The sequence below is a fragment of the Saimiri boliviensis genome, chromosome 3 (genome assembly GCF_048565385.1).
Source record: "Saimiri boliviensis isolate mSaiBol1 chromosome 3, mSaiBol1.pri, whole genome shotgun sequence".
Taxonomy (NCBI): Eukaryota; Metazoa; Chordata; class Mammalia; order Primates; family Cebidae; genus Saimiri; species Saimiri boliviensis.
The window spans coordinates 95605410-95625536 of NC_133451.1; the positions used below are offsets into that span (position 1 = coordinate 95605410).

Consider the following 20127-nt stretch of genomic DNA (forward strand, 5'->3'; position numbering starts at 1 on the left):
CTGGCCCTACTCTTAACAACTGCTCTGTAGAAATTGCCTTCTAAATAGATCAGGTCATGGGAACATATGTATATTTACAAAGGAGTCCAATCACTTACACTGGCAGATGAGGACTATTCAAGTTCACAGAAAATTTTGATCAATATATTCAATATTTGAATATATTGATGAAAATTTAAAAGCAATCTTTACTAATAAAAAAATGAATAAAATTTGCTTTCAAAAGTTTAAAGTTACCATGCAGCAAATAAGAAAATAAAAATTTAACACTTCAGTTACTCATCCTTTATCATTTTCAATGATTTTTTTGTTTTCTATAGGGAACAAAATTCTGTATGCTTCTGGAAGCCAAAATCTCTCTCTTATAGGTTTAATAAAACAGAATATTTAAACACACACACACACACACACACACACACACACACACACACACAAGAAAACCTCTTTATAAGTATTTGTTAATGACAATATGCTTTAAAATTTTAGTGGAAAATCAAGTGTCATTCAACTTTTCACAAGGTTGTAGTTGTTTAAAAACTTAGGGCCCAATTTTAATAAGAAACATAATGTTTCCAAGATTATAATGTTCTTTTTAGCTAACTTAAAACTAAATGTCAAAGTAGGTTTTAAATAAAACCCTTTAATTAATGCTCCTTCTAATCCCAAAGAATTAACATTAAAAGGTATGACAAATATTAAAACATACACTTCTTAGACAATATTTTTTTTTCTGTTTTTGTCTGAAAGATTCAAGAAAATATTTCCTTTTTGTTTACATATTGCCTGTAACAGAGTGATCATCTGATCTGCAGCATATCAATTAAGTAGTGTCTTACTGTCTTGTGTTTTAATATTTATCAACCATATTTCTCATTTTCTCTTCATTTACATTTCCTATTTCACATACCATTTGTAATGATTACATTCAATACTCCTCTTAGAGGACAAGAAATGTATGTCTTCTTTTTTGTCTGTGGTTTTGTTTCTTCTGTATCTGATAGGACAGTTTTAGTTTCTCCATGTGCAATACTATTAGGATCAATGAGACCCTGAAGTAAAACAAGAAAATCTTTTAGGAATTATACTTTTTGTATAATTTTATGAATGTACTAAACCACCAAATTTTAGAATTAAATTTATATTACTACTGTCAACGCGAGGAATCACATAGAGAAAAGAAGATTCACGCTCCATATAAGTAGGTATTTAGGGATGCAACACCAGTGTATTTTGCAAGGTACCTTGATTTAACCTTTTGTAGATTTGAGTCCCCAGCATTTTCAATCATCATTTGTGTACACTAAATAAAGGTGCCATAATTATTTGGGCATAATAATGACAAGTTTCCATCCTCTGTATACATCCCAAAGATTATTCACTGAAATTCTTGTGAAATAAAAATACAAGTTAATTGGAAAGGAGGAGAAATATAATTTTATTTGGATTCATTTCATTTAAAAAATTTATATAAATGAAAGAAAAATGAGAAAAACATAAGTCAAGCCTTCAGAAATTCAGGCATGCTTCCACTAATATTTATAGATAACATATCAGATAGTGCAAGGGTATACCCTAATCTCCTAGGCCTTTTAATGCTAGTCTACTATGAAACTGCTGATTTTGGAAAAAAAAAAAAAAAAAAAAAAAAGAAGGAATCTTTGGTTTGTAAGAATATTGAGAAACTTGTTGCAGTGTAAAAAAAAAAAAGTAAACTGATAACAAAACACCGGAGTAGAGTTAACTCTCCAGTATAAATCTCCAAATTTGCCTTACGGTTTTCATGGGTGGGTGGGTATTAGTGTGTATGTACCAGCAATTTGAGTGAATACTTTGAGTGAGTGAAAGAGGAAACATCACATCATCACAGGAAATAGTAAAAATGCTAGAGTGCATAGACACACTGAGGAAGGAAGTTTACATGTAATGAGTCAGAAGACAAAGATATTAAAGCAGCTAATGGCTGAAAATGAATTATGTAGTTCTTTAAGATCAAAGTTCTTCCAATCTGAACGTGATTAATGTATTGGAGTTCTGGTACAGAGGCTTTTTGTGAAAATTCTGTTACCATATAAAATGGAAAAAGACAATGGTGAATATTAAGGTGAGTGAAAGGTCATATATAGTAAAACCATATTATTTTAAGTTTTTTTATATAGTAAAACCATATTATTTTAAGTTTTATTATTTTAGAATTTTTAAGCCGGGCGCGGTGGCTCAAGCCTGTAATCCCAGCACGTTGGGAGGCTGAGGCGGGTGGATCACGAGGTCAAGCGATCGAGACCATCCTGGTCAACATGGTGAAACCCCGTCTCTACTAAAGATACAAAAAAATTAGCTGGGCATGGTGGCACGTGCCTGTAATCCCAGCTACTCAGGAGGCTGAGGCAGGAGAATTGCTTGAACCCAGGAGGCGGAGGTTGCGGTGAGCCGAGATCGTGCCATTGCACTCCAGCCTGGGTAACAAGAGCGAAACTCTGTCTCAAAAAAAAAAAACAAAATTTTTTTAATAAACTGATATAGGCTAAGATGACTTCTTCATAGATAATTAGACTCAATAGTGAATATTTAAAATATTTTTTAAAAGGACTTTTTGATCCTTACTGTAGAAATCTCTATTTAAAAAAAATTAAATTTACAATTCTCATTATGAGTAATTATTGCTAAGTAAAACTAGATCGACAAAAGTTCTAATCACGTGCTCTATATATCTATAGAAATAAGAAACTTGGGTCTCTTCAAAATACACAGCAAAACATTTTAATTAACCTAGACTTATCTTTACCTGTTAATTTAAGTTACTGAGTTTTCCCTGAATGTGGCAAGAAATAATAAGTGACATTTCTCTTTATTCCCAAAATCTGTGCTCTTTAGCTCTAAAATACTCTATAGTCACTCCTTTTCATTTGTTTCATTATTTCTGCTCATTTCCTAGGATCCATTAAAACTATTTTTAAATTTACCACTTTTCATTTTAAACCATATACATAAAAGAAATCTAGCTAATAAGTAAACTATATAAATAAATTTTAAGATCATATTGATTTTATATCATATTAAGGTGAGTGAAAACTTACAATATATGATTTTTTTACCTGAGGAGTTGTAGATGTTTGGAAGTTTTCATCCTCCAAATGTTCACTTTTTGATTCTCTGGTGTACATGCTAAGATTTAAAAGAATAATACTTTGAAAGAAGAAAGAAGACTATAAATCCACATGAAAACAAACATGGTTAAGTGGGATTAATTTTTTAAAGGATGTTTGTTCTAAAGTCGTATCATAGTCAAATCAGATACTTTATAGTCAAAACAGATCCAAATATTCATCTTTAACATAATTAACCAAAGCCACAAGCAAAAGTTTTAAAAACCATTATCATATAGAAATGTAACATTTCTCAATAGCTCATAATGCTGGCCTATATCTTAGAATCATATATCAGAAAATGCAGAAACTTATTTTATGCATTGAACTGGTACGTTTGAGCTAGTGTTCACTGTTGATTTAATCTAGCTTCGATCATGCTCCTACATAAAAGACTCCAGAAAAATTTTAAATGAAATATGATCAACTACATTAATACTTACAACTATGTTACTGATACATACTACCTTTTTACATGGTCCGTTTGAAGAATATATATGTAGGTCAAACCTTTAAACATATCTATAAAGTTTTATTTAGAAGAAGAATAAACTAGAGTAAAAGAATAATTACTTCTGATAACTTTATTTTTTTGAACTGATTTATTTTTATTTTTTAGTTTTTGAGTACTTTATTTTTTTATTTTTTTTCCTTTTTTTATTGCATTTTAAGTTTTGGGGTACATGTGAAGAACATGTAAGATTGTTGCATAGGTACACACATGTCAGTCTGATTTGCTGCCATCCTCCCTATCACCTATATCTGGCATTTCTCCCCATGTTATCTCTCCCAACTCCCCACCCCTATTCCTCTCCTATTTCCCCCCCACAGACCCCAGTATGTGATGCTCCTCTCCCTGTGTCCATGTGTTCTCATTGTTCAACACCCACCTATTAGTGAGACCATGCAGTGTTTGGTTTTCTGTTCTTGTGTCAGTTTGCTGAGAATGATGGTTACCAGGTTCATCCATGTCCCTACAAAGGACACGAACTCATCATTTTTTATGGCTGCTTAGTATTCCATGGTGTATATGTGCCACATTTTCCCTGTCCAATCTATAATTGATGGGCATCTGGGTTGGTTCCAAGTCTTTGCTATTGTAAACAGTGCTACAATGAACATTCATGTGCATGTGTCCTTATAATAGAACAATTTATAATCCTTTGAATATATACTTAGTAATGGGATTGCTGGGTCAAATGCAAATTTCTATTTCTAGATCCTTGACGAAGCATCACACTGTCTTCCACAATGGTTGAACCAATTTACACTCCCACCAACAGTGTAAAAGTGTTCCTATTTCTCCACATCCTCTCCAGCATCTGCTGTCTCCAGATTTTTAATGATTGCCATTCTAACCGGCATGAGATGTTATGTCAATGTAGTTTTGATTTGCATTTCTCTAATGACCAGTGATGATGAGCATTTTTTCATATGTTCATTGGCCTCATATAGGTCTCCTTTTGTAAAGTGTCTGTTGACATCCTTCTCCCACTTTTGAATGGGCTTGTTTTTTTCTTTTAAATCTCTTTTAGTTCTTTGTAGATTCTGGATATTAGCCCTTTGTCAGATGGGTAGATTGCAAAAATTTTTCCCATTCTGTTGGTTGCCAATTCACTCAAATGACTGTTTCTTTTGCCGTGCAGAAGCTGTGAAGTTTGATTAGGTCCCATTTGTCCATTTTGCCTTTTGTTGCCAATGCTTTTGGTGTTTTAGTCATGAAATCCTTGCCTATGCCTATGTCCTGAATGGTTTTGCCTAGGTTTTCTTCTCGGGTTTTTATGGTGTTAGGTCTTTTGTTTAAGTCTTTAATCTATCTGGAGTGAATTTTAGCGTAAGGTGTCAGGAAGGGGTCCAGTTTCTCTTTTCTGCACGTGGTTAGCAAGTTTTCAGAACACTATTTATTAAACAGGGAATCTTTGCCCCATTGCTTGCTTTTGTCAGGTTTGTCAAAGATTGGATGATTGTAGATGTGTGGTGTTGCCTCTGAGACATCTGTTCTGTTCCATTGTTCTGTATCTTTGTTTTGGTACCAGTACCATGCTCTTTTGATTACTGTAGCCTTGTAATATAGTTTGAAGTCAGATAGCGTGATGCCTCCAGCTTTGTTCTTTTTGTTTAGGATTGTCTTGGCCATGCAGACTCTCTTTTGGTTCCATATGAAGTTTAAGGTGGTTTTTTCCAGTTCTGTGAAGAAAGTCATTGGTAGCTTGATCGGAATAGCATTGAACCTGCAAATTACGTTGGGCAGTATGGCCATTTTCATGACATTCTTGATTCTTCCTAACCATATGCATGGGATGTTTCTCCACGTGTTTGCGTCCTCTCTTATTTCATTGAGCAGTGGTTTGTAGTTCTCCTTGAAGAAGTCCTTTACATTCTTTGTTAGCTGTATTCCTAGGTATTTTATTCTCTTTGTAGCAATTGTGAATGGCAGTTCATTCTTGATTTCGCTCTCTTGAAGTCTGTCATTGGTGTATAGGCATGTTTGTGATTTTTGCATACTGATTTTAAAGTATCTGTTGTTTCTACCTCCTCTGTAATCTTTGCTAGCTTTGAATGTAAGAAAGCTGACTTTTCTTAAAAAATCTTTTCTCAATTTTTGAGTTGTTAAGAATAAAACTAAAGATTTTAAGTTTTAATTTTTAGATAGACTATATTACCATATCCTGTAGCATTTCATATATCTATACTTTTCTAAAAGGAAAACAATTTTAATGAAAATTTTTAATAAAAAGGAAATGAAAATAAACATTAACAGTTTAATAGCTACCATATGCTAGCTGCTTTACAATATTGTCTAATTGTAATGAAGTAAAATATTACTGTGTAACACCCTATAAAGAATCATAACTGAATTTATAACTTTATTAAAGCAAAAAAAACCTTAAAATTTTTGATTAAAAACTTGAATCTAAATTCCATTATAGTGTAATTTCATCTTGATTGAAATGACTGTAAAAATTACTATCCTGTCATTATAATGATGTATTAGTCCAGGTGTCCCCAAACTACGGCCCACGGGCTGCATGAGGCCCCCTGAGGCCATTTATCCAGCCCACCACTGCACTTCAGGAAGGGGCACCTCTTTCATTGGTGGTCAGTGAGAGGAGCACAGTATTTGGTGGCCCTCCAATGGTCTGAGGGACAGTGAACTGGTCCCCTGTGTAAAAAGTTTGGGGACGCCTGTATTAGTCCATTCCCATGCAGCTATGAAGAAATACCTAAGACTGAGTAATTTATAAATGGAAGAGGTTTAATTGGCTCACAGTCCTATGTGGCTAGGGAGGCCTCAGGAAACTTACAATCATGGTAGAAGGCACTTCTTCATAGGGTGGCACTTCTTCATAGGGTGGCAGGAGAGAGAATGAGTGCAAGTAGGGGACATGCCAGACTTATAAAACCATTACATCTTGTGAGACTAACTCACAAGATCCAATTACCTACACCTACATGGTCTCACCCATGACATGTCGGATTATTATAATTCAAAGTGAGATTTGGGTGGGGATGAAGAGACAAATAATATCCTTCCACTCTTGGCCCCTCCCAAATTTCATGTGCTCACATTTCAAAACATAATCATGTTTTTCCAACAGTCTCCCAAAGTCTTAACTCATTACAGCATTAGCTCAAAAGTCCAAGTCCAAAGTCTCATCTGAGACAAGGCAAGTTCCTTCTACCTATGAGCCTGTAAAATCAAAAGCAAGCTAGTAACTTCCTAGATACAATGGGGGTACTGGGAGAAACTGGCTAAAACAAAGGGGCTACAGACCCCATGCAAATCCTAAATCCAATCATTAAACCTTAAAGTTCCAAAATGATCTCCTTTGACTCCATGTCTCACATCCAGGTCATGCTGATGCAAGAGGTGGTTCCCATGGCCTTGTGAAGCTCTGCCTCTGGGGCTTTGCAAGGTTACAGTCCCACTCCCAGGTGCTTTCATCAGGGGGCATTGAGGTTCTACTGCTTTTCCAGGCACATAGTGCAAGCTGTCAATGAATCTACCATTCTGGGGGCCGGAGGATTGTGGTCCTCTTCCCAAAGCTCCACCAGCTAGTGCCCCTGTGGGGACTCTGTGTGGGCTCCAACACCACATTTTCCCTTGCACTGCTTTAGCAGAGGTTCTCCATGAGGGCTCCACCATTGGACCAAACTTCTGCTGGGTATCCAGGCATTTCTATACATCCTATGAAATCTAGGTGGAGGTTTCCAAAGCTCACTTCTTGATGTCTGTGCACTTGTAGGCCCAATATGCCATGTAAGCTGCCAAGGTTGGGGACTTGCACCCTCTGAAGCAATGTCATGAGCTATATCTTGGCCTCCATCAGACATGGCTGGAGCTGAAGCAGCTGGGATGCAGGGCACGATGTCTTGAGGCTGCATAGAACAGGGTGTCCCTGGGCTGGGACTACAAAGCCATTTTTCCCTCCTACGTCTCCAAGCCTGTGATGGGAGGGGCTGCCACAAAGGTCTCTGACATGCCCTGGAAACATTTTCCCCATCGTCTTGGTGATTAACATTCTACTCTTCATTATTTATGCAAATTTATGCAGCAGGCTTGAATTTCTCCTCCCCAGAAAATGTTTTTTTTTTCCTATTTCATCATCAGTTATGACCATTAGGTCATAATTTTTCTAAGCTTTTATGCTGTGCTTCCTCTTAAATGCTTTGCCACTTAGGAATTTCTTCTGCTAAATATCCTAAATCATCACTCTCAAGTTCAAAGTCCCACAGATCTCTAGGGTAGGGGCAAAATGCCACCAGTAGCTTTGCTAAAGCATAGCAAGAGTGACCTTTACTCCAGTTTCCAACAAGTCTCTCATCTCCATCTCAGACTACCTCAGCCTAGACTTCATTGTCCATATCAACATCAGCAGTTTGGTCAAAGCCATTCAACAAGTCTCTAGGAAGTTCCAAACTTTCCTACATCTTCCTCTCTTCTGAGCTCTCCAAACTGTTCCAACCTCCACTTGTTACCCAGTTCCAAAGTAGCTTCCGCATTTTTGGGTATCGTTATAGCCGCACCACATTCTGTTATGCTAATTTACTACATTAGTCCTTTCTTATACTGCTAAGAAGAAATACCCAAGCCTGGGTAATTTATAAAGAAAAGAGGTTTAATTGACTCACAGTTCCACATGGTTGGGGAGGACTTAGAAAACTTACAATCATGGTGCAGGGCAGCTTTTCACAAGCTGGCAGGACAGAGAATAAGTGCAAGCAGGGGAAATGTCAGACACTCATAAAATTATCAGATCACACTATTTTGAGAACAACATGGGGGAAACTGCCCCCATGATCCAGTTACTTCCACTAGGTTCCACCTGGACACATGAGAATTATTCTAATTCAAGGTGAAATTTGGATGGGGTCACAGACCAAACCAAATCAAATGACTATCTTGTCATACGCTGTTAGATTATGAGGTAATTGGTAAGAATAAGGTAGGAGGGTATATCACCTAGGTTGTGTCATGTTCTGAAAAAACAGACTGAGAGAGCCATTAAAAAGTTTAAGCTGAAGTGCACATAAATTTTGAGAAGAGGACACAAAGTTAATTTACACACTTAAGTTTTGAATGCCTACTTTTTTGGTCTCTGAAAATAAAGCTGCCAAACGAAACAAAATAAAACAGAAATATAGAGTTCTGCCTTTATGGATCTTATACTCTTGTTGGGAGGAAGGCAGAGACAATAAAAAACATTTTCAGTACTGCATAAAATAAATGAGAATCATGTTATAGAGATCAAGATGACATTTGAACTGTGTCCTAAATGAGGAGAAGCTGTGAGTCATAAGTAAGCAGATGGACTAGGAGCAGGCAAACATAACACCAAGAATAATGCAAGTAGAGACATCAGTAAACTAGGCAGAATAATTTAAAATCTGTAACTATGTAATGATTAGGATAGCAGGGCTTGGAACCCAGGCTAGCAGATGATGCGTTAGAACTTCAAAACCAAGATAAGGGTCTAAATAATAGATGTACAGGTTAATAGCTACAAGAGAAGCTTGCTACTGAGTCAAGCAATATTTGTGACTGGCAGTCACTGAATACCTGAATACTCTATATATCTACCAAGAGTGGAATTGATAGGTGGTATGCCTAAAAGCAAGGACTTTGAGCTGAGAAAAAAATGTATTCAACTCATCTCTTTATATTTTAATTAATTGTGGGAAGCGATTTATCTCCATTGGCCCCAATTTTCTTATCTGAAAAAAAATAATAATGTTTAATTTATCAGTTATAAGAATTATAATATCTGATTAAAGTTGAATTATATTAAGCACTTAACATGAATCATCTTCCTTAATTCTCTCAATGAATCTATCAGGTATTTACTACTATTATCCCCATTTTATAGATGTGCAAACTATAGATGCAGAAAAGTTAATTTAACTTTCAATATAGTCATATAACTAGCAAGTGGCAGAGCTGGGATTTAAATAAAGTACTCTTTAGTATTACTCAGATCCTTGATAACTTTGGTATTGTCTCTCTCTCTTTTTTTAACTATTGTGGTGATATTGCACTATAAATTTAAATTGCATTTCTATAATCAGCATTTTTCATATATTTACTAGCCACTTCAATATGTTCTTCAGTAAAGTGTTGAAATCTCTTGTCCATTTTTTTGTGGTACTGGATCCCATTTTCATATTGATTTGTTGGAGTTCTTTTTAGGTTTAAAAATATAAAAATTTTGTTGGACATATAAAGAGCCAGTATCTTCTCCCACTCTGTGTCTTGCTTTTCTACTCTGATAATATCTTTTTAAAATGATACTTTAACTGTAAAATGTATAGTTCTAGAGGCATTATATACATTCACATTGTTAAGCAATCATCACCACCATCCATCTCCAGAACTTTTTCATTAACTCGACCTAAAACTCTGTGTGTATTCATTAAACAATAATTTCCCATTCTTCCCTCCTCTAACCCTTGATAGTTACCATTCTTTCTGTCTTTATGAAAATGGATATTCTAGGTGCTTCATATGAGTCAATTCACACAATATTTGTCCTTTTGTGTCTTGCTTATTCCACTTAGCATATCTTCAAAATTTATTCAAAATTCCATACATTTTGTAGCATGTACAGAATTTCCTTCCTTTTTAAAGGCTGAATATTATGCATTTATATGTATATGTCACATTTTGTTTATCCATTCATCTGCTGACAGATATTTGGGTTGTTTCAATCTTTCGGCTATTGTGAATAATACCGCTATGAAAATAGGTGTACCATATCTGTTTGAATCCCTGCTTTCAATTTTCTATTTGGCATATACCTAGAAATGGCACTGATGGATCATATAGTAATTCTATGTTTAATCGTACTTCTTTTTCATAGCAGCTACATCTCTGTTGGTAATGTCCTTTGTTGCATGTAAGTTTTAAATTTTAATGTAGTCCAATTTATCTATTTTTCCTTTTGTTGCCTGTACATTTGGCATTATAGCCAAGAAGTAAACTGCCAAATCTAATATCATGGAGTTTTCCTTCTATATTTTCTTTTAAGAGTTTTAATATTTTTAGTTCTTAAAATCATAGTTATTATAACCTCTCTGACTCAAAAATCTGGATCAATTTTGAGTCTGTTTCTCTTTTCAGTTTTCTATCTTGGCTTAAGGTCATATAACATTGTCTAATACTATGGTTTACAATTTTTACTGAAAGCTTGACATTGTGTACAAATTGTACAGTCTCCAGGTAAAAACTTCTTTTGGAAAGAAATATGTGGATTAGCGGTAGTGAAAAATCATTTTAACCAAATCAGAGATTGAGCTCAGTTGACAGCTGTGTAATACTCAGTTTTATTTCAATTCCTTTTTCCTCAAGTATACTCCTTTAGGGATTTTGCCCTAGATGATTTTCTTGATAAATTATGGCAGCCTCACTTGTTTCTCCCATATCAGGCATTGTATTAGTCTGTTTCCACACTTCTATAAAGAACTGCCCAAGACTGGGTAATTTAAAAAGGAAACAGGTTTAATTGTCTCACAGTTCCACATGGCTTGGGAGGCCTCAGCAAACTTACAGTGAGGTGGAAGGCAAAGGGGAAGCAAGGATCTTCTTCACGTGGTGGTAGGAGAGAGAAATGTAAGCAGGGAAAAATGCCAGATGGTTATAAAACCATCAGATCTCATGATGAGGCATTCACTATCTTGAGAACAGGATGGGGGAACTGCCCCCATAATCCAATCCCCTCCCTCCTCAACACATGGGGATTACAGGTCTCTCCCTCCACACATGGAGATTACAATTTGAGATGAGATTTGGGTGGAGGCACAGAACCAAAACATATTGTTCTGCCCCAACCCCACCCAAATCTCATGTCCTTTATACATCTGAACATCAATCATGCCTTCCCAACAATCCCCTAAAGTCTTAAATAATTCCAGCATTATCTTAAAAGTACAAGTCCAAAGTCTCATCTGGAACAAGGCAAGTTCCTTCCTCCCATGAGCCTGTAAAATCAAAAGTAAGTTAGTTACTTCCAAGATACAATGGGGGTACAGGCATTGGGTAAATGTTGCTTTTCCAAGTGGGAGAAATTGGCCAAAACAAAGGGGCTACAGGCCTTATGCAGGTCCAATATCCAGTGGGGCAGTTACTAAACCTTACAGCTCCAAAATAATCTCCTTTGACTTCATGTCTTACATCCAAGGCATGCTGATTTAAAGTGGAGACTCCCATGGCCTTGGGCAGCTCTGCCTCTGTGGCTTTGCAGGGTACAGCCCCACTCCTGGCTGCTTTCACAGCTGGCATTGTCTGCAGATACTGTCAATGGATCTACCATTCTGGTGCTGGAGAATGGTGGCCCTCTTCTCACAGCTCCACCAGGCAGTGCCCCAGTGGGGACCCTGTGTGGGGGGATCCAACTCCACATTTCCTTTCCACACTGCCCTAGAAGAACTTCTTCTTGAGGCTCCACCCCTGCCTCAAACTTCTAGCTGAACATCCAGTCATTTCCATACATCCTCTGAAATCTAGGTGGAAGTTTTTGAAGCTCAATTCTTGACTTCTGCGCAACTGTAGGCCGAACACCACATAGAAGCCACTGGGGCTTGGGGCTTGCACCCCCTTAAAGCAACAGTCTGAGCTGTACATTGGCCCATTAGCCGTGGCTGGGATCAGGGAACCAAGTCCCAAGAGTACAGAAAGCAGCAAGGCCCTAGGCCTGGCCCAGGAAACCATTTTCTCCTCCTAGGCCTCCAGGCCTGTTATGGGAGGGGCTGTCATGAAGATCTCTCATATTTTCCCCATTGTTCTCATTACTTATGCAAATTTCTGCAGGTAGCTTGAATTTCTCACCAGAAAATTGATTTTTCTTTTCTATTACATGGTGAGGCCACAAATTTTCCAAACTCTTATGGTCTGTCACCTCTTGAACGCTTCGCTGCCTAGAAATTTATCCTGCCAGATACCATAAATCATCTCTTAAGTAGGAAGTTCCACAGATCTCTAGAGCAGGGCCAAAATACCACCAGTCTCTTTGTTAAAGCATAGCAAGAGTGATCTTTGGTTCAGTTCTCCATCTCCATCTGAAACCATCTTAGCCTAAACTTCATTGTCCACTATCTAACATTTTGATAAAAACCATTCAACAAGTCTCCAGAAATTTCCAAACTTTCCCACATTTTCCTCTGTTCTTCTGAGCCCTCCAAACTGTTCCAACCTCTGCCTGTTACCCAGTTCCAAAGTCACTTCCACATTTTCAATTATCTTTATAGAAGTACCCACCCTTTGCAGTACCAATTTTCTGTATTAGTCCATTTTCACACTTCTATAAAGAACTGCTCGACATTGGGTAATTCATAAAGGAAAAAGATTTAGTTGACTCACAGTTATGAATGGCTGGGGAGGCCTTGAAAAACTTACAATCACAGTGGAAGGCAAAGGAGGAGCAAGGACCTTCTTCTCATGGTGGCAGGAGAGAGAAGTCCAAAAAGGGAAAAGGCCAGATGTTTATAAAATCATCAGATCTCAAGAGAACAGCATAAAAAAACTGTTCCCATGGTCCAACTGCCACTCTCCCTCAAGATATGGAGCTTACAGGTCTCTCCCTCAACACATGGGGATTCCAATTCAAGATGAGATTTGGGTGGGTACATGGAGCCAAACCATATCGGGCATACCTTACCATTTCCCAACTTGGTTTATTTCTACTGTCCACGCTTTCCTATACTGGAATAGCTGAATTAACTTCTCCAAGGTAACATAACTATAAATAAAGGAGTTGGGGCCCATCAGGCAATGTGACTCCAGAGCCCATATTCTTAAAATTAAAGTGCTTATAATGTGACAAGTATTCTGTGTAAGACAGATTAAAGCTCTCATAAGGATTTATAGGCTAACATTTATAAAATGGCTATAATAACTTAAATCTATAAAAGATTAAATGATCTAAGAAAAGAAAAAAAAAATTCAACAACTATATAATCTCTTGATTTTTCTGTTTTAGAAAATGAACTCGTACAAATAACTTCTTTAGGAAGCAAAAAAGAGCCTTAAGAAAAACTTAAAAATAAAAAACAATGGATGAATAAGTCACAGAAGGCTAAAATGGTTTAGAAATAGCTCATTGGAAATCAGTTACAAAGCTGTTGAGACCACTGGGCATCATGCCAATAATACTATTCCATTACCTCTGACCAGCCCTCTCCATGGTCCTTACCTCTTGATTGCTTTCACTGAGCACTCTGGAACTTCTGCCAGATAATAATCAAACTGTATTATATTCCTAACCTCTTTTCAAAACATTCTCTCAAATTCTGTGCCCCATCTGAAACCAAGCCCTTCCTCTAAGGAAGACACTGCTTCCTCTATGGTCCTCTTACATAACAGCAGTTTATTCACTAACATTCCTTCTGACACCCTACTGCTATTTCTGAAGCTTCATATATAAAAAAGAAACAAAATCCTTGCTCCTTAGAAGCTTGTATAGTTTGACAATACCACATTCTTCCTCTTTTATTCACTGTTACTTACTCAACTTAATTTGATCCTTTTCCTTTATTCACCAAAGACATTAGTGCCTGACCCCCATATTTGTAATCTTTTTGTCTTACACGCTTGGATAATTCATCTACTGTCTTGTTTCTTCAGTTATTTACTTCCTTTCTAATAAAGGAAAGGCTACACTAAAACCTTCTATAATGTGAAATGCACATTCCTGAATACTACTTCATATTCTTTCAGTTATCTTGTTCAATTATATTCACTGCATCCCCTCCAATTATTCTTCATTTTCATCAAGATGTGCAGTACAATGACCCCTTTAACTCAAACCTTTGCCATCTTCCTTCTTTACCTGCTTTTGTATTCAGTATCTGTGATTCATCATCTCCAAAATACCGCTATAAATATCCTAAACTCTCTTGAAATATGTTTATTGTTGCTTTGTTGTTGCACATTTCTAGACATACTTCAATCTAGGAATGCTGCTGCCCCACTCCCACTGATGCCCCTCCCCAGCTGACACATATGCATCCTTTTGCACTGCTGAGGTGGCTGGCAGGTGTGACTCAGCACAGATCCTGTTGCTACTACCTCAATGAAGCACTCCAATGGGGGGAATTTCCCATTGGAATGTTATGGCCAGTGGACCAGGAACACCTCAGCTCCTGCAGCACAGCAGGTTCTCTCCCAGGAGAGCTGAGCTGTGCTTGGCCTCTTAAAATCTTCCAGAAATGAAGTCAGCCAACTGAACCCACCTTACATCACAACCAAACCCCCAAGGGCATCAAAGAAGATAAAAGCAAAAAGTCCCATCTACGGAATAGCAACTTAAATGTTGAAGGAACATCAGCCTACACAGATAAGAAATAATCAGCACAAGAACTCTGGCAACTCAAAAACCCCGAGTGTCTTCTTACCTCCATATGACTGTAGTCGTTCCTCAGCAATGATTCTTAACCAGGCTGAAATGACAAATATATAATTCAGAATATGGATAGGAATGAACATGGACATTCAGGAGAAAGTTGAAACCCAATGCAAGGATTCTAAGGAATACAATAAAATGATATAGGAGCTTAAAGATGAAATGGCCATTTTGAGAGAACGGAACTGATCTGATAGAACTAAAAAACTCACTACAATAATTTCATAAGATAATCACAAGTATTAACAGCAGAATAGATCAAGCTGAGGAAATAATCTCAGAGCTTGAAGACTATTTCTTTGAATAAACTCTGTCAGATAAAAATAAAGGAAAATGAACAAAAAGAATAAACATCTCTGAGAAACATGGGATTATGTAAAGAGACTAACTATATAACTCACCGATGTCCCTGAAAGAGAGGGAGAAAAAGTAAGTAATGTGGAAAACATATTTGAGGATATCATCCATGAAAATTTCTCCAATCTTGCTAGAGAAGCTAGTATTCAAATTCAAGAAATGCAGAGAACCTCTGTGAGATACTATACAAAATGCCCATCCCAAAGACACAAAATCATCAGATTCTCCAAGGTCGGAATGAAAAAAAAGTATTAAAGGCAGCTAGAGAGAAGAGGCCGGTCACCCACAAATGGAACTCCATCAGGCTAAGAATGGACCTTTCAGCAGAAACTATACAAGCCAGAAAAGATTGAGAGGCCTATATTCAGTATTCTTAAAGAAAAGAAATTTCAACCAAGAACTTCATATCTAGCTAAACGAGGTTTCATAAGCAAAGTAGAAATAAGAACCTTTCAGACAAACAAATGCTAAGGGAATTTGTTACCACCAGACATGCTTTACAGGAGATCCTGAAGGGAGTGCTAAACATGGAAATGAAAGACCTTTACCAGCCACCACAAAAACACACTTAAGTACATAGACCAATGACACTATAAAGCAATAACTACACAATCAAGTCAGCATAATAACCAGGTAGCAACATGATGACAGAATTAAACTTGAACATATGAGTATCAACTTTGAATTCAAATGAGTAAAATGCCCCAATTAAAAGGCGCAGAATGGCAAATTGGATAAAGAAGCAAGACGCAATGATATATTGTCTTCAAATGACCCATCTCACATGCAATGACAACTGTAAGCTCAAAGTTAAGGAATGGAGAAGAATCTAGCAAGCAAATGTAAAACAGAAAAAAGCAGGGGTTACTATTCTGATTTCAGATAAAACAGACTTTAAACAATGATCAAAAGACAAAGGACTGCGTATGGTGGCTCATGCCTGTAATCCCAGCACTTTGGGAGGCTGAGGAGGGCAGATCACAAGGTCGGGAGATCAAGACCATCCTAGCCAACATGGTAAAACCTCATCTGTACTAAAATACAAAAATTAGTCAGGTGTGGTGGTGTGCACCTGTAGTCCTAGCTACTCTGGAGGGTGAGGCAAGGGAATCACTTGAACCCAGGAAGCAGAAGTTGCAGTGAGCCAAGATCATGCCACTGCACTCCAGCCTGGTGACAGAGCAAGGCTCTGTTTCAAGAAGAAAAAAAAAAAAAGACAAAGATGGATATTACATAATGGTAAAGAGTTCAATTCAACAAGAAAAATCTAACTATCCTAAATATATATATGCTCCCAATACAGGAGCAAACAGATTCATCAAATAAGTTCATAAAGACCTATGAAAAAACTTAAGATAACCACATACGAATAGTGGGAAGTTTAAACATCCCATTGACAGTACTAGACAGATCACTGAGGCAGAAAACTGACAGAGAAATTTGGACCTGCACTCAACACTTAATCAATGAACCTAACAGACTTTTACAGAACTTACCACCCCAAAACAATAGAAGATACATTCTTCTCACCTGCACATGGCACATACTGTAAAACTGGCCATATGATCAGCCATAAAACAATTATCATCAAATTAAAAAAAAAACTGAAATCATATCAACCATGCTCTTGGACCACAGTGCAATAAAAACAGAAATCAATACTAAGAGGAAACCTCAAAACCATAGTTATATAGACATTGTTATATATTAAACAACCAGTTCCTGAATGACTTTTGGGTAAGCAATAAAATTAAGTCGGAAATTAAGACATTCTTTGAAATGATTGAGAACAAAGATACAATATACCAGAATCCCTGAGACTGAGCTAAAGCATGCTAACAGTTTACAGTATGAATGCCCCCATAGAAAACTCAGATCTCAAATTAACAATCTATCCTCATACCTAGAGGAAACAGAAAAACAAGAACAAACTAAGCCCAAAGTTAGCAGACGAAAAGAAATAACCAAAATTACAGCTGAACTGAATGAAACTGAGACACAACAAACAATACAAAAGATCAAGGAATCCAGGAGTTGGTTTTTTGAAAGAATAAGTAAGATTATTTAAATAATCAATAAAATTATAAATAAGAACAAATACGATTATTTGAAAGAGTAAATAAGACCACAGCTAAACTAACAAAGGAAAAAGAGAGAAGATCCAAATAAACACAATTGGAAATGACAAAGGAACATTATCCCACTGAAATACAAAAAATCCTCAAGAGACTATTATGAACACATCTATGCAAACAAATTAGAACACCTAATTTGTTTAAGAAATGAATAAATTCCTGGAAACTTACAATCTCCCAAGATTGAACCAGAAAGAAATTAAAACTGTCAACAGACAAATCGTGATTCTGCAATTCAATTAGTAATACAAATCTTACCAACTAGAAAAAGGCCTGGGACAAGATTGATTCACAGCCAAATTCTATCAGATATATAAAGAAGAGCTGGTACCATTCCTATTGAAAATGTCCCAAAAAATTGAAGAGGAAGAACTCCCCAACTCATTCTATGAGGATAGCACCATCCTGATACCAACACCTGGCAGACACACACACACACACACACACACACACACACACACACACACACACAAAGGCCAATATCCTTGATGAACATTGATGCAAAAATCCTCAGCAAACTACTAGCAAATGGAAACCAGCAGCACATAAAAAAGCTAATCCATCACGATCAAGTAGGCTTTATCCCTAGGATGCAAAGCTGATTCAACACACACACACCCCAATGATTGTGATTCATCACATAATTAGAACCAAACCCAAAAACTGTATAACAATCTCAATAGATGCAGAAATGGCTTTTGATAAAATTCAGCATAGCTTCATGTTAAAAGCCTTCAACAAATAGGCATTGAAGGAATATATCTTAAAATAATGAGTCATTTATGACAAAACTATAGCCAACATCATACTGAATAGGCAAAAGTCGGAAGTATTACCCTTGAAAACCAGAGCAAGCCAAGGATGCCCGCTTTCAACATTCCCATGTAATACTGGAAGTTGTAGCTAGAGCAGTCAGGCAAGAGAAAGAAAAAAAAAAGGCATCCAAGTAGGAAGAGAGGGAGTCAAACTATCTCTGTCCATATATGATATGATTCTACATCTAGTAAACCCATAGTCTCTGCCCAAAAGTGCCTAGATATAACAAACTACTTCAAAAAAATTTCAGGATACAAAATCAATGTACAAAAATCAGTAGCATTTCTATCACCAAGTCCAAGCTGTGAGCCAAATCAACAACACAATTCCACATACAACAGCCACAAAAAGAATAAAATACCTAGGAATACAGGTAACCGGGGAGGTGAAAGACCTCTACAATGAAAATTACAAAACATTGCTGAAAGAAATCAGAGATGACACAAAGGGAAAAACATTCCATGCTGCAGTAACTTGGCATCACTATAAATGCATAACAGCCTTAAAATCAGAAATACATTGGTTGTATGATTTTGGATAATTTACAATCTCTTATCACTTTTTTTTTTTTGGAGAAATAGAGTCGCACTCTGTCACCTAGGCTGGAGTGTGGTGATGTGATCATGGCTCACTGCAACCTCCACCTCCCCAGCTCAAGTGATCCTCCCACCTCAGCCTCCCAAGTAGCTGGGACTACAGGCATGTCATGTCTGATTAATTTTTTTGTGGGAACAAGGTCTCCCTATGTTGCCCAGGCTGGTCTTGAATTCCTGGGCTCAAGTGATCCTCCTGCCTTGGCCTCCCAAATCTCATTATCTTTCAGTGGGCATACTACTATCTGTTTTTCTTCATATTCACAGCTAGGGAAAACAGAATCAAATTTGAGGACAGCCAGCAAAATATGAGCTTACTGGATAAGTTTATTAGAAATTATGGCATGCTTTTTGTACTAACAAAAATAAGACTTCTTTCTGGTTTACATTCCAGTATCTTACATATAAATGATCCGCTTAGTTTAAAAAATTTTTATGCTCTATTTATTTCAATAAGCTTCTTAAAATACTTTGTCGGAATGAGGTAGATATAAGTACATACAGAAATACACAGACACACCCCCCCATACACATATACATATCTTTCTATTATGGGAATTAAGTGAGATGTTTGTACAACTTATAGCAATAGCCATGGTATGTAAAACTTTTATTAGAAATATGTACTGATATTATATTGCTAGGCTTTGCTTTTAAAATAGTGAAAAATTTTGATGGATTTAAAGGATCCGTTTTCACCTTGGTTTATTAGAATGTTTGATTATATGTTAATAATGTACACAGTGTGGTATTGTAAAAAGAATTGGGCAGTCTGAGTTCTGTTTTTCATTATATATATATATGCATATATATATAATATATATTTTTTTAACAGAGTCTCACTCTGTCACCCAGGATGGAGTGCAGTGGTGTGATTTCAGCTCAATGCAACCTCTGCCTCCTGGGTTCAAGTGATTCTGCCTCAGCCTCCCGAGTACCTGGGACTACAGATGCGCATCGCCACATCCATCTAATTTTTTTATTTTTTGGTAGAGATGGGGTTTCACCATGTTGGCCAGGCTGGTCTCAAACTTCTGACCTCAAGTGGCTTGCCCACCTCAGCCTTCCAAAGTGCTGGGATTACAGGTGTGAGAGACCACACCTGGCCCTGATAAATCGTATCGAGGAAATTTCTTGTCATTTCATCTCTCTGCTGAATTCCAAACCTATAAAGTGACAGAGGGAGGAA

At 36.9% G+C, this 20127-nt stretch overlaps 1 protein-coding gene across 4 annotated transcripts in view; it reads right to left on the minus strand.

The window, feature by feature from the left end:
• The window catches only part of SLC9B1 (solute carrier family 9 member B1), a 98272-nt gene that overhangs the window by 67065 nt on the left and 11080 nt on the right, over positions 1-20127 (minus strand). For 3 of the 4 annotated variants that reach the window (XM_074396518.1, XM_074396515.1, XM_074396516.1), the window contains exons 2-4: positions 15030-15074; positions 3093-3162; positions 908-1049 (exon numbers count right to left, since the gene is read on the minus strand). In XM_074396518.1, coding sequence (XP_074252619.1) covers positions 908-1049; positions 3093-3161 — 211 coding nt within the window. In that variant the 5' untranslated portion in view covers position 3162; positions 15030-15074. Of the gene's footprint in view, positions 1-907; positions 2475-3092; positions 3163-15029; positions 15075-20127 lie in introns of those variants that run through there. The other variant, XM_074396517.1, reaches the window with a different exon arrangement.